A 14,817-nucleotide genomic window follows, 5' to 3' on the forward strand; every position below is an offset into this window, starting at 1 on the left:
AAGTAGTTGGGATATTTGAAAGAGACGTAGAAATGTTACCAATGTCCTTATAATGTAACATCAAATAAATTGCTAAACATGATCCAAAATGAATGTATGTTATTATCAACTTAATGTGATAAATGTGTATTCAAATATTATGTAGTTAAGACATAGTTGAATATGTTTGACATTTATTTAAAAATTAATATAGCACAAATTAGATTCTAACTTTAATATCAATTTCTATTTTAGTTTCAAAATATAACAACAATTATGTGTATGATTGGAGGTGAACAATAAACCATTTACCAAACAAATCACATGGTTTTCAAAAGACTTAAGAGTCAGCCCAAGCCCAAAACAGAAAACATGAAAAGCTTTTCACATCGTTGGTATCAAATGTTTTGAGAGTTCAAAGTCCAAACACTAACACTTGTCAGCTCTTAAATAAATTTCCATAAGAAACTGTAAATAACAATGTTAATTTTCCAATCTATCATGAAACGTATCTAACCAAGTTGAAAAATATCAACTTGGTTTTCAAACATCGACCACGCCGTGTGTTGCGGAGTCCTACACCAATCTTCTTAGTACTAAATATTTGTAACAGTTCTTTTAAGTCTAGTTTTCTTGTTCTCTCTAGCTCAAGTTTCTCCTAATACAAAAATGCAGTTTCTTCTGGATTCACCCAAGTCCTATAAATCTAAAGGCCTTAAGAGTTTAATCTTAACCTCAGCCTCAATATCGATAATATATTTTATAGTTTCATCAGTATTAGTCCCGAACTCAAATTCCAAGCTCCTACATTTCTCTGTTTCTTTGCAGGACATTTCTTCACCAACCACTCTTGATCATGTCGTTTTCGGAATTGCATCCAATAACATGTCATGGTCGCAGAGAAAAGATTACGTTAGACTTTGGTGGAAACCAAAGAGAATGCGAGGCTGTGTCTTCCTCAATTCCAACACAACTTCATCAGATCAAGAAGATGGTGATAATTCTCTCCCTCCTATGTGCACTTCCGGTGACACTAGTAAATTTAGGTACACGTACAGAGGTGGACTCCGATCAGCAATACGCGTGGCACGTGTTGTGTCAGAGACAGTTGCTCTCAATTATACAAATGTTAGGTGGTTTGTGTTTGGAGACGATGACACTGTGTTTTTTCCTGAGAATTTGGTGAAAGTTCTGTCTAAGTATGATCATAATTTATGGTACTATATTGGGAGTAATTCTGAGAGCTATACACAGAACAAGTTCTTCTCTTTCGAAATGGCTTATGGAGGAGGTGGATTCGCTATCAGCTATCCCCTAGCAAAAGTATTGGCAAAAACATTTGATTCATGTATTGACAGATATCCTTATCTTTATGGTAGCGACGGGAGGATCTCTTCGTGTCTAGCGGAGCTTGGAGTCTCCTTGACAAAGGAGCCAGGTTTTCATCAGGTAAATAATCGAGTAATGCTAGCGATCCCAAAACATTTAAGGGAGCAGTGTACCATAACATAGTCTACCGCCCCATCATCATTTAGTGGTAAATGTTTTGGGACCTCTAGCATTCTCCTAATTAATCTCTTTTTCGAGCTAATAAATTGCAAATGTGATCACTTTTCGTCAATCTCATAAAGTTTTTCGTTATTGTGTTATATGAAATTTGGATTAGTTGGACATGAGGGGAGATATATTTGGCTTGTTAGCTGCACATCCATTAGCACCCTTGTTATCGCTCCATCATTTGGATATCTTGGATCCAATATTTCCAAACATGACATCAAAAAGGGCACTAAAACATCTATATGAAGCTGCAAATCATGATCCCCAGAGGATCGTGCAGCAAACAGTGTGTTATGACAGATGGTTTTCATGGACAGTTTCGGTGTCTTGGGGTTATGCAGTTCAAGTCTACGGAAAGCATGTACCTTTACCTTACATGCTTCGTGCAGAGAAGACGTTCAAGCCATTTAAGAAGGGAAATCATTTGAACTATTATTTTAATCTTGATGTAAGAGATTATGAGGAAAATCGATGTCGAAGACCAGCTGTTTTCTTCATGGATCAGGTGTTTTCTGAAGGGGGTAAAATGCAGAGTGAAAACAGTACTGGAATACAGAGTATTTACAGGAAACTGAGACCTGATAATTGCACTCGAGACCTTGGTTCACCCCACAAACTGGAAGAGATTAGAGTTTACTCCGAAAAGTATAATCCCGGCCTTAAACAGGTAACTGTTAAGTTATTTTTACATGTATCAACTTATGATTATACCTTTAGGAGCATAATGATAAAGAACGGATACAAGCAGGGTTCCTCATAATCAACTTATCGAGTATTCAATATATGGCGAATGCATGAACCTTAATTTTTTAAAATATTGCAATTTTTCAAATAGCCAGGATAACAACAAGGTAACTCTTAACAAGGGTAACTATCAAGATGTCTTGAGTTCTAGTAACTCTTAATACATTACTATATCCCTTTGCTTATAATTAATGGCTTTGTTCTAGTAATTGAAAAAGTTGAGTTTAAGGCGGTAGGTCTGATCTTTGATGAAGGCTATTGAACCAATAAAACTGTGTTACAAGCTTTTATGATGTCCTTGTGTTGTGTTAGAACTTATATGGTAACTTGTACTATATCTAACATGCTATCTCTTATTGTTATTGACATATTTGCTCAATATGTATATTCAACTCAAAAGCCTAATTTTCTAAGCCACTGCATGATAATCTACTGAAACTAGATCTTTGTGGTTCTCAATTAAGGGTATTACTCCGAAACTTTAGTTTTATTCGAGCACTGTTATGTTGTGGTAACAACTACTGTTTATTGATGTTTGGCTTATCCAGCTGGTAGCACCAAGACGGCAATGCTGTGACGTATTGCCTTCCACAGGCAGTAAACTGATGGAAATTGGCATTAGAGAATGCGGAGAAGAAGAACTGACTTACTTGCATCCTTAACAATTTTTCCCTGGACTAGAGCTATTAGCTATATTATCAGAAGGCTTGGTGATTGCTGGATTGATTGGTTGACGGTTATGTTAAATGGGTCTCAGAGTATACAAGGACAATGTGAGTTTAGTATTGAAGTCACCACAGGCATAGACCAGTTGTCCAGTTCCAAACTATAGTAGAAATATACATTACTTAGCAATTAAATACGCAAGAATATATTAGGTATAAACTGAGAACAAGGGAGAGGAATCTGACAGAGAGTCATGAACTAAATACTGCAGTTAAACAGAGAAGCCTAATATGTGATTTTGGTCTAATACGTTGCCTTTACTGTATCATGAACTCCATTCTTCTCTCCTCTGCCTAATGTTAAGGGCGGAAGGTTTAAATTTCAGTATACATGGGTAATCATATGTATAAGTACAAATGTTACAGCTCTATGTTCAGATTTTTAAGTACGGTCTAAAGAGAATTGATAGCGCAAACAAAATTTAGCATATATGAAGGAGGTGGTTTTCGCGAAACACAGAATTTCTTTTGGTTCTAGTTTAAGGGTTGCTATTATTTTTCAACAGAGGTATGTAAATCAAAGGAGTCGGATTGAGTAGAGAATCGATTTAGCCTGAAAACTCCTTAAAATCTCCGATTCTGCAGTACTTAAAAGCGAAAATGTTCAATAATATATCTAAGGGCACAGTCATTTGGAATGCACTAGAAGTTTTTTTTTTTTTTTTTTGCTGTAAAGTACAAAGGAGAAGAGGTATTAGCTTGATATTAGTTGAGTTTAACTAAATTTAAGCTACCTGCAAGGTGAGGAACCAATCTAATAATGATCTTTAGCTTTAGGTCAACTCACCCTCTATGGAAAGGTCAGTATTTTTCCAGTCTCATAACCATCACATAATTAAGTAACTAACCACTCCAGCAGTCCAACCCGGCTTCAATATCTATATCACAATATTGAGTCCTTTAGCTTTTCAACTTAACAACATATAATGCCAGCAATCTAAAGTAATACATACCTAAACCAGTCATTTGTACTAACTAAAATGTATTATTCTATTTTATGGCTGTATATAAATAGTTGAGCTTTGTTCAAACTAAAACTCACCCATACCATATTATCTCTTCCTCTCTTTCTCTCGTCTAAAACAAAATCATATTTTCATCGTTAGAGCTGCCTTTTGATCAGCAATGTCAATGGCGAGAATTCTATTGTGCCTGGCTGCAGCAGCAATGATCGTCAACTCAGTCATAGCAACTACTACTTTCACAGTAGGAGGTCCGACTGGAGGATGGGATACAGCCACCGATTTACAAGCGTGGTCATCATCCCAGGCATTTTCAGTTGGAGACAATCTAAGTAAGTATATTTACTGTATCCATTTCCAATTTATTAAGCAGACAACACTGTCACGAATGTGATCTAGTGAACTGATATAATCCATTAACAAGCTATATTCACTTCAGTTTTTCAGTACACACCAAATCACAACGTTCTTGAAGTTTCAAAGGAGGACTATGATGCCTGCCAGAATAGTAACCCAATAAAGGTGTATCCAAGTGGCGCCACACCAATCTCTCTTACTTCTCATGGGAGCCGATACTTCATATGTGGAGCACCTGCACACTGCAGCTTGGGCATGAAAATTGAGGTTGTGACACTTGCAGCTTCAGCCCCATTACCTGCTTTATCACCCGACATCACCACTCAACCTTCTGATCCCTCAACCTCCCCTGCTGCTTTCTTCCCTTCGCCTACAGAGACAACGCCAACATCTCAACAATCAGCTAGCATGAGTCCTAGATCAGTGCCTAGTTTTCCTCTAAGTGGGTCTCCACAGAGCTTTGATTCAGCCAACACACTGTCTACCGAGCCTACCACTTTTTCAGCTGCTAATGAGAGGGCTACCTCATCTATTGTGTTTTCTATGCTCATGTTGGTGCCGTTGTTTGTTTAAGAATTTACCACTACATTCCTTCTTCAGATTGTAATATCACTTGTATTTTTTACCACATTCTCTGTCGATGTGCTATGATTAATTTCCATTTGCAGGCAGCTACATTTAATACATAATTAAATTTACTGTGTGTGGCGCGTTAATATATTTTTTAATTTGTCTAACTATATCCGTGTCAAACTTTCAATTGGAACCTAAATGCACAACCTTTAAACTCATAACTAGAGTTTAATGATTTGAAGACGGTTATTATGTTCTAGGTTTCAAGGAAACCTTCCTTCTCCTTACATAATTGAAATTCGACAAACACTAGTACAAAACCGGACTTTTAGTTAATGTTATCTTTCTTATAAATTTAGTTCTACACAATATTTAAAACTAGCATTGCATGAATGTAGTGGTTAGATCAGTTCTGTACTCTGGAGGGGAGATAAAGTAACTAATACACAGTCCTATCTTGATCATATAAGTTGAACTTCAGAAAAATCTGACAGGCTTCAGAGAACCTGACATAGAGCAATGCAAACTATCTTATCCAGTTCCGATTATCTATCGTAATCTTTAGGGGTTGATATCTATTTCTGAGTGAATATTCCCTGAAAAAGTTGCCAGTTTGAAACTAATTAAAACCCGAAAATTGACCACAATACAAAACTAATGGGAAAGGATACAAGGCTATGCACACATAATACTTCCTGGAACATCTGTACTATGTATGTTTCCACAGAAAGCCTAATGGACAACTAAAAATTAGGAGATCACACATGACAAAATACAGAAACACATTTCCTATTCAAAAACTTCGTCACACAGAAAACGAAGTCAGGTCTTATTTATATAGCACAAGCAATCACTGATGAAGCCACTAATTATTAAATTATTCAAACAGTAAAGTTTAACTTCAGATCCAACATATAAGGTTCAGAAACATAAAATAGAAGACAACAATCCATCGAGTGAGGAACAACAAACCATCAAAAAGCATTCCACTTAGGCAACTGGTGGACGGAGTACATGATCCTGTGATGTGTCAACTACTGCAGGAGGCATAAATTGCCACATAGAAAGACCAGGGTATCCAACAAAAGGCATCAACTTGTTCTCAGCAGCTTGTCCTTGAGCAGAGAATGCAGCCCCCAATGTCGAGGGATGGGGCAAAAAGCCTGGTTGTGTACTGAAGGATTTGACGTGCTGCTCCAGCTTCTCCTTTTCCATCTTTATCCTCTGCTTCTCATCACGGAGCTCATTCTTTTCAGCCTGTAATCATTAAAAAGTGCAAAAACAAATCTTGATTAAAAAAAAGAAGTAAAATGTGAGATGCAGAACCTACAAAAATCACTTCTCTAAACAAGATTAGAATATTTTGAAAGTTATAGTATTATAAGAGACGTGCCTTTAATTCTTTGATCTTCTCTTGCAATTCTTCATTTGATTCTTTGAGCTTCCTGGCTTCATTTTGTAGCTGTCTCACCATCCGAACAGCATCGCTTAGGATAGCAGTCTTGTCAGTTTTAGGTGCCCTTCCAGGCTCCAGGATGGAACCCAATTCCATGAACCTTTAAATAAAGCTGAAATATCAGTAAAACTAATAAAAGGGAGATACAATAAATGGAAAAAAGGATAAATTTCATGCCTCTCGTTCAGTCTATCTCTTCGCAATTTCTCTCGACATGCTTTGGAGCCAGATGCAGCACTGGGACAATCTGGCCTCACCCTGAATATAGACAGCTAAAAGTGTTATGCTTTAGTTGTTTAATAACAGAGAGAAATTTATTTTTGGAAGTATCAAGTATAACAGAGACAAGAGCAGATTGCGAGCAAGTACATGATTGAAAATAAAGATATTTCTCCTGTGACAACAGAAACAGATACCTAACTAATTATCTTACAAAATTGTTTATTTATTCACAAAAATAAAATTTCGATAATCATAATTATTTTATGCTATAACAGAAGAACAGAAGAAACAAGATTAGTACCGCTTTCGTGAAGCTGTTTCCTTGACTTCTTCAAAGTCCACAGGCAAGCAGTCAATCTCAGCACTGACAAAAGATGGTACCAGGAGTTAGTTGCTTAATAAACTGCCCTTCCTAGTAATCTAGTATGCATAAATTAATATCTTTATATGCGTTTATAATGAAAAAAATCACAATTTACTGCTTCTATACCGTTGCTATATCTATAATTTAGATGCCTTTTTCCTAATTTCAACAGCTATTTAAACAGAACTACCGGTGTTAATCCAACAAACATAAATTAATAAATTTTACATAATAAATTTACTTCCAGATGACAATAGTTTCTGCAGAAAGCCGTGGACCTGTTAAAAATTCTTCAATTTCAGGCTCGTGGAGGATTCAAGGTGTAGCCATTAACCTAACAGATCTTATCTGTAAATGTCAAACTCAACACAATTACATAAATAAATTAAGCCTTCCTAAACCACCAAATGTTCATCCTAATGAATTAATGAAAACTATTTTACAAACTGCGAGCTCATAGTTACAATTTATCGTATGCAAGGTTTAGCATAACGGATACCCATCATCAAACAAGAGGTCGATAGTTCAAGTCTCAGTGGAGTGGAGGAATGACTTAATGATCAAGTACTGAAAACTCAACATATGTCCAAAACCAAAACAACTATGATACACAGTTACAATTTTCCTTAAAAATGCTCGAAATTACAAATCTGGTCGCAATGCACAGAGAACCAGAATTACATGCATATGAAGCTAGGTTAATGTAAAAAAGGAGTATAGTAACAAACAGACCTTGCATTAGAGGAAGAATTGATCGGCCAGCTAAAAGCAATCGTCGGGGATGGCGAAAAATGAACGGTGGAGATATCTTCAACTATTCCATAATCGAAGAGCCAGTTAGAGCAAGTATCTGTGGGGTCAATATCCATAGTAGATGCAGTGTTCATAAAGTTATAGTTGCTGCTCTAGAACAAATGTCTGAACAATAACAAATAATAACCAACACAACACTTTGTATTATGTGTGTAATAATGATGACATTGCAGCGTTGAGAATCCAACAGTGATGCATTTTGTCATCAAAGTAAACGACCTCCTCCGTTTATTTATTTATTTTACTTATTTTTTTAAAAAAAAATTAAAAGATCCGTTTGGATAACACAATCTCCTTTTTTGGGATTGGCATACTCTAAACTCTTTCTTTTCTTTTCATTTTCTTCTGTTTTGGCTCTAACTACCGGGAATCTTCTACTATATTTTTTTTAATATTGTCTGAATATTTAAGATCTGCCCACACGTTAATTTTATTTACAATATATTTTGTGTGATTTAAATTTAGTTGTTGAATATAGTTTGTTTCCATTATTTTGTTATTATGTTCTACGGGCAGAATACAATGATGTATTACTTGGTTAAAAAATGATGTATCTATGTGCCTTTGTTATAATTTTTTAACAAATATAATAATTAACGGTATCAAATTTAATCGGCAAGGTTAAAATCAGCAGCACAAGTCTCTTGCCCAATTGATAATGAAAAAATTAGTTGTACAAATTTTTAATGGCTAACTAAGCCGATAAATTATCATAAATATACTTATTTTTATATAAAATGGTGTAATCGCGATATTGATTTTACAACAATAAACTTAAATAATTTAACTCCCGCATCATCTTACAAGCTTCACAAACCAGGTTTATTTATGAATATGATCTAGTCTAATAATTTTACATGAGAGGGTGTTGTTATATCTCCCGCTGCATCGCACAAACATCACTGTTAATTACTAAATTAATAAGAACAACATGAACTAGTACGAGTGAACACAGACAATTATAATCAATTTATAAAATGACCAAAGAGCAATAATTTTATTGTTGACGAGATATCGAAGATATTGGAGTGAGGAATTAAACCCTTCATTACTGGAGATGAAGTGGTCATAGCGTTCCCGATCAGAAATGACAACTCATCTTGGTTTCCCGTTTTCACAACTTTAATATTTTAAAAAATTACTACATTAATGATACCATTATATCATGGAAAATATCATTATATTATTATATTAAATACTATTATAATATTTAACATCTGCGCACATATTAATTTTATTTACAATATATTTTGTGTGATTTTAAATTTAATTGTTGAATATAGTCCATTTTCATTATCTCTTCTATATATAATAATATGAGAAAATGGTGATAAAATTTGCAAGAGTCTAACTACTCTACTACTTAAATCATATGTATTTCTTAATCATACATATATTAAATATGTTTGTGTATCTTTAAACAAATAAATATTTGTTATTTTAATTATTTAAATTTACTAATAACTTATAATCATGTTTTTTATATTTGCTATTTTGTATCATATTTTTATATAATATTATTTAATTAACATATATGTAATATTTTTTTAAATACAAGAGTTAATCAAATTGAAATCAAGTATTATACATTTACGATGGAATATATACAATAGTTCAATAGATGTGTTTTATCCTAATTCATTACTGACAACATATATTTAATTTAAATTAATTAATTAATATAAATACACTAAATTTTATTATTTGATAGGATCTATTCTATAATATTTATAGAAATATAGTTATATTATCCCAAAAATGACATAGAATTACTTCATAAAGTTTTAAAAGGATTTAAAAATTTAAACAAATAGTTAAGACAATTGAGTCGAATTTATAAAAATAATTTTTAAAAATAAATTAATATTATTGAATTAGTAATGGAGAAAGGTTGAAATCATTCACGAAAAAAGTCGGCAATGATTAAAATAACGCTATATTAATCCATATACTAGAAAACAATACATGTATGCTATATCAACACTATCATCACTAAAATATATTCTCAAATACATATATCATATGACATACATATATTGTTAATTTCACGTCGTCGACGTGAATATAACAATCTTGTATGGACACTTTAATACGATATCAATGAAGTTGGACGGAGTTATTTTCGATTCCAAATACAACAAGTTTCAATTACCGTACACCCATAAATATTGGACTCATAAAAACTACAATTAGTATCGACAAATTTTTAACTCAAAGATTACATTTACCCAAAATATCAATCATAACCAGAATCATTAAAGACTGAAACCTACAAAATATTTCATCACTAAAAAGTCTAAACAATCATTGGGTAGAAGTTATTTCGAGTGATATTTTTACTACAATTAAAATAAATTATGAGGTACTATAGTACTAAAGTTTTTAAAAAAATAAGTCATTTTATTTTCTAACAAAACTCGTACTAAAGTTTTTAAAAAAATAAGTCACTTTTTTGTCCTTTTTCATAATAAAATATAAGAACAAAACTTTGTATATAGTTTTAATGGCCATATTTTTTTTCTTATTTTTTAAATTTTAAATATATATACACCTATTTTTAAAATTGAAAGCTAAAAAATTGATAATTAAACCACTTTAAGTGACTACAAATGATAACTTGTTGAGATCCTTAAACAAAATGATATATGGGCTCCATTTCAGTGATTGGTTTAATATTTAACATACTGAAAATATCGTAAAATACTTGATATTTTATCAAGAATATCATTCAGAATCTCTGTGCATTGCAAGTTAAAAATATAAATATATTTCGTTATCCAACACTTTGAGACATACACTGTCACATGTGTTTTGTACCGTTTATCACTTTCAAAAGTTGACGACAATAATGATTCCGGTACGAAGTTGAAAAAACAAAAGGATCCTGAATCGCCCACAAAGATGTTTTTTTCCTTTTAACATAAAAAATATTATGTATTCTACATTCATACTTTAGAACTTTGAATTTTTATAAGTTGTTTTTCTTTTCGTAAAATATATATAAATGTAATTATATGTCATGGATAATTGCAACTTTGAGTTTCCGGTTTTATCCTACTTCTTCCACGTTCAGATTGCATGATTAAAAATATAGAAATCTCATTACAAAACGAAATTTTTTTGATTTAACATCTCACATTCAAATGACAGACGAAGAGTATTTTAATGGCTACCAGAGATGGTCCGTGCCTCGCACGGGTTATTATGTTAGTTTTATTATTATGTTCTACAGGAAAAATACAATGATGTTTTAATTAGCTAAAAAAATGATGTATCTGTGTGCCTTTGTTATTATTTTTAAAGGAGTACAATAATTAACGGGATTAAATTTAATCCGCCAGATTAAAATTAGCGGCGCAAACCTCTTACCCAACTGGTCAGGAGAAAATTAGTTGTAATTCATGGCTAAATATGCCGATAAATTATCATAAATTTAAATATTTTTACATAAGACGGTGTAACCACCGTATTGATTTTACAAAAATAAACTTAAACAATATAACTCTCGCGTCATCGTACAAGGGCCACATACCAAATTTATGTATGAATACAATCTAGTCCAATAAAATTGTCATAATTTAATTTTCTTTTATATGAGAGGGTGTTTCCCTTTCTTCCGCTTTGCTGCATAAATGTCACAGGTCAATTATTAAATTAACAAGAACAGTATAAACTAGTACGACCGAATACGAACATTCATAATCTATTCATAAAATCACCAAAGGGTGACACTATAATCGTCTCCCAACAATTTTATTGTGGAAGAGATATCGAAATTGTTGGAGAGAGAAATTAAACCCTTAATTGGAGGCAAGGTTTTGAAAAATCGAAAATCGGTTCAACTCGATTTTGTTCCAGAAAAATGAGTACTCAGAACTCGGAAAGTACTCGGAATAAGGACTCGGGTTATTAATCGGGTATCATTTATATTTATTTTATTTTATTTTTGTTTACGTGTATAAAACTTATATATATTATTTGTTAGATAATATATAGTGATACAAAGTACTAATAAAAAATAAAATTATGTAACTATATGAATAATTTAATATCACAATATAAATAATAGAGTTTAAGTTGAGGTTACTTATTTGATAATTTTTGACAAAATAATCAAACTTAAGTTTTAATAAGAGGTCATTTATCATTCATATAAATGTCAATAATTTTATAAAAAATAATAATATATAATTTCACGTTTGGTCTGTTGTGGGATAATTTTCTTGAATAAATTGATAAAGTCAAATTCGGGTTTGACCTCGAGTATTCGGAGTCAAAATCAAGTTTTGATCAAGTAAAAGGGTGCTTAGGTTCGTTGGAAAACCCAACTCTTAGGGATTATGGCCAAACACGATGAATAGAGGCATTCTATGAGTGGACGCGGTGTAATGACAAAACAAAAGCAAAATTTACGAAAATTTCGTCTATTTGACAACGACATAGTCTAAAAAGGAACCTAATGGCTCAGTTGTCAAAGAAATGGATGCTTCCTGCAAGTAGTTAGTAGTCGCGCTCTCTAGCAACCCTACCAGACTTCTATTCTAAGTAAATTTATCTTTATGCAAGCGTCATAATCAATTATCAAGTACCGATATGTTGTATAGAGTCTTTCTTGAGCGATTCTTAATAAAATCAATTTTGAACTTGATTACTCGAAAACCGGATAAGATGAGTGGTTAAAAACGAGTACTCGATCCAGTATTCGGATCGAATACTCGACCAACTCAGTGATTTCAAAAATGCTCATTACAGGAGATGGAAGTGGCCACAACGTTCCTGATAAAAAATTGTTGTACAAGACATGCCTGTATTATAACAAGACTAAGTCATACTGACAACCCTAAGATTAGTTATATTGTAACCTTAATCTGTAATTCATACTTGTAACACTTAATGTCTGTAAAATGTAAATGGAGCAGACTGGAGCATTTTTCTCTAAACAGTGTCAAGCCTAAGAATTCTATTTGGAAGAAGATCAAGAAGATCATGCCTCAGAAGAATTATGAAGAAGCTTGGAGTTGAATAAATCTGTTTGGTGTAAAACATTCTAAGTCAAGATCTCTACAAGTCACAGAATTAGTGTTATAGAAAAATCATTCGAGAACTCCAAAATGACTTATCGAGAAGTCATTTAAACTCCAGAGAGTACTGACGGATGAGCAATGTCTACCCGACGGATGAGCAATATCTACTCGACGGATGAGCAATGTCTACCCGACGGATAAGCAACATCCACCGGGTGTAGAGAACTCATGAATTGCTATTGGAGATATCGATAAGTCAGATACCCATTCGAGAACTCATAGATATCGACAAGTATACATTCATTAGAGAACTCTGAGTTATCGATAAGCCAAAGTCCATTAGAGAACTCTGAGTTATCGATAAACCAAAATTCACTAGAGAACTCAGAGTTGTCGATAAGTCAAGTTAACAATGAAGTTTCAGAGATATCGACAAGCCAACATGCCTATCGAGATATCGAGTTCTCTACAGCTTAATTGGAGATCTCGAAGTGAAGAAATTTCTCTAAGTACAGAATTGCAGAACAGTTCACTATCCAAGGTTGCAAATCAACAAACAATTCACACAGCTGGATTGACAAGTCTACAAAAAGCAGCTTGAGAGATGTGCAAGATCAATGACAAAGATTAACTGACAGAGGAGATTAAAGTAATCACGGGATGTTAAAGATATGCTAAGCCAGAAATGGAAGATTTGCTTTTCTATAAATAGAAATGACAAGTAACAGTTTAGAAAAGCTAATAGCATGTTTATTATCCACTGTGTAAACCAGCAGTTAACTGAGTTATAAAGTTAACACTGGTCCTCTAGTTAAGTAGAACAATCAGAATAGAAAATTGTGTGTTCTCTCTCAAGAAAGAAGCTAAGTTCTAAAACAAGAACTTAGAGATTTTGTAGCAAAACACTGCTTGATTTTTAATATAAAATTAAGTGAGTTTTGAAGATCTTTGTTTTACATATTTGCACAGCTATTTATGTTTAACATCCATTCTACTAAATCATTAACAACTACCAACTGCTAAAGCCTAAGTCGATCGAAAATCAAACATTTAAGCCAAAACACATTCACTCCCCCCCCCTTCTGTGTTGTATTCATACCTAACAAGTGGTATCAGAGCAAAATCTGAAAGTAAACAGATTAGATCTTGGAAAAATGAATACACAAAAAATCAGTAGTATCAAGATTCCTCCCTTTGATAAGGCCAATTACACTTTATGGAAAAAGAAAATGTTGTTGTTTATAAGAATGGCCAATCATCTTTACATTGGTATCCTCAAGAATGGGCCCTTCACTCCTGTAGTTAGAGTTGAGGAAACCACAAATGGAGATATGGTTATTCCAGCTCATTATGCTCCCAAGGATCCTTCTGAGTATACCGAACCTGAAAGAGAGAACGTTTCCCTAGACAGTGCTTTGCAACTGATACTAATTGAGTCATTTGACAATGTAATGTTTAATAACATTGTCAACTGTGACACTGCTAAACAGATCTGGGAAAAGATTGAAATACTTTGTGAAGGAACTGAGGAGGTTAGGTCAAATCAAAGAAGGATATTGATTTCTCAGTATGAGGGTTTTATGGCTAAACCAAAGGAGGGTATTACTGATGTGTTTGAAAGGTTTAATAAGCTGATAAATGACTTGCAGCTTTATGATAAATTTTATGATGTCGAAGAAGTGAATTTGAAGTTCTTGCTTACTCTCCCTGATCACTTGGAGCAGAAAATCTCTACAATTAGAGAAGGAAGGGACCTGAGTAGAATCACACTGGAAGTGCTCTATGGGGTTCTGAAAACTTATGAACTTGAAATAATTCAAAAGAAGTCATTAAGGGCTGGTCAAGGATATGTAATGGATGGCTCAAGTGCACTGGTTGTGAATGATTGCCAGACTTCTAATGATGAGCAAAGATCCCCAACTCCAGCAATTTCTACAAGTGAGAAAAGAGTCAATGACACTGAAGAGCAAGTCATACTGGAATTGGATGAAGAATATGAGTTCTACACTCTTGATGAGCTTGATGAGCTAGACGAATTAAT

At 33.4% G+C, this 14,817-nt stretch overlaps 3 protein-coding genes across 3 annotated transcripts; 2 read left to right on the plus strand and 1 right to left on the minus strand.

Annotated features, from left to right (window-relative positions):
* Positions 1-485: 485 nt before the first annotated feature.
* LOC141697387 (uncharacterized) lies at positions 486-3,995 on the plus strand. The gene is made up of 3 exons (XM_074501740.1): positions 486-1,428; positions 1,646-2,203; positions 2,829-3,995. The coding sequence occupies exons 1-3, from the start codon at positions 649-651 to the stop codon at positions 2,940-2,942; spliced, it is 1,452 nt and encodes a 483-aa protein (XP_074357841.1). The 5' UTR covers positions 486-648; the 3' UTR covers positions 2,943-3,995.
* A 43-nt stretch (positions 3,996-4,038) lies between these two features.
* Positions 4,039-5,016, plus strand: LOC141697389 (uclacyanin 1-like). The gene is made up of 2 exons (XM_074501742.1): positions 4,039-4,299; positions 4,407-5,016. The coding sequence occupies exons 1-2, from the start codon at positions 4,131-4,133 to the stop codon at positions 4,895-4,897; spliced, it is 660 nt and encodes a 219-aa protein (XP_074357843.1). The 5' UTR covers positions 4,039-4,130; the 3' UTR covers positions 4,898-5,016.
* A 654-nt stretch (positions 5,017-5,670) lies between these two features.
* LOC141697388 (transcription factor bHLH115-like) lies at positions 5,671-7,972 on the minus strand. Its single transcript, XM_074501741.1, has 5 exons — positions 7,672-7,972; positions 6,877-6,939; positions 6,531-6,611; positions 6,291-6,453; positions 5,671-6,154 (listed from the first exon to the last, which is right to left on the minus strand). The coding sequence occupies exons 1-5, from the start codon at positions 7,824-7,826 to the stop codon at positions 5,888-5,890; spliced, it is 729 nt and encodes a 242-aa protein (XP_074357842.1). The 5' UTR covers positions 7,827-7,972; the 3' UTR covers positions 5,671-5,887.
* Between the last annotated feature and the right edge of the window lie 6,845 nt (positions 7,973-14,817).

This window comes from Apium graveolens, chromosome 11 (assembly GCF_009905375.1).
Source record: "Apium graveolens cultivar Ventura chromosome 11, ASM990537v1, whole genome shotgun sequence".
Taxonomy (NCBI): Eukaryota; Viridiplantae; Streptophyta; class Magnoliopsida; order Apiales; family Apiaceae; genus Apium; species Apium graveolens.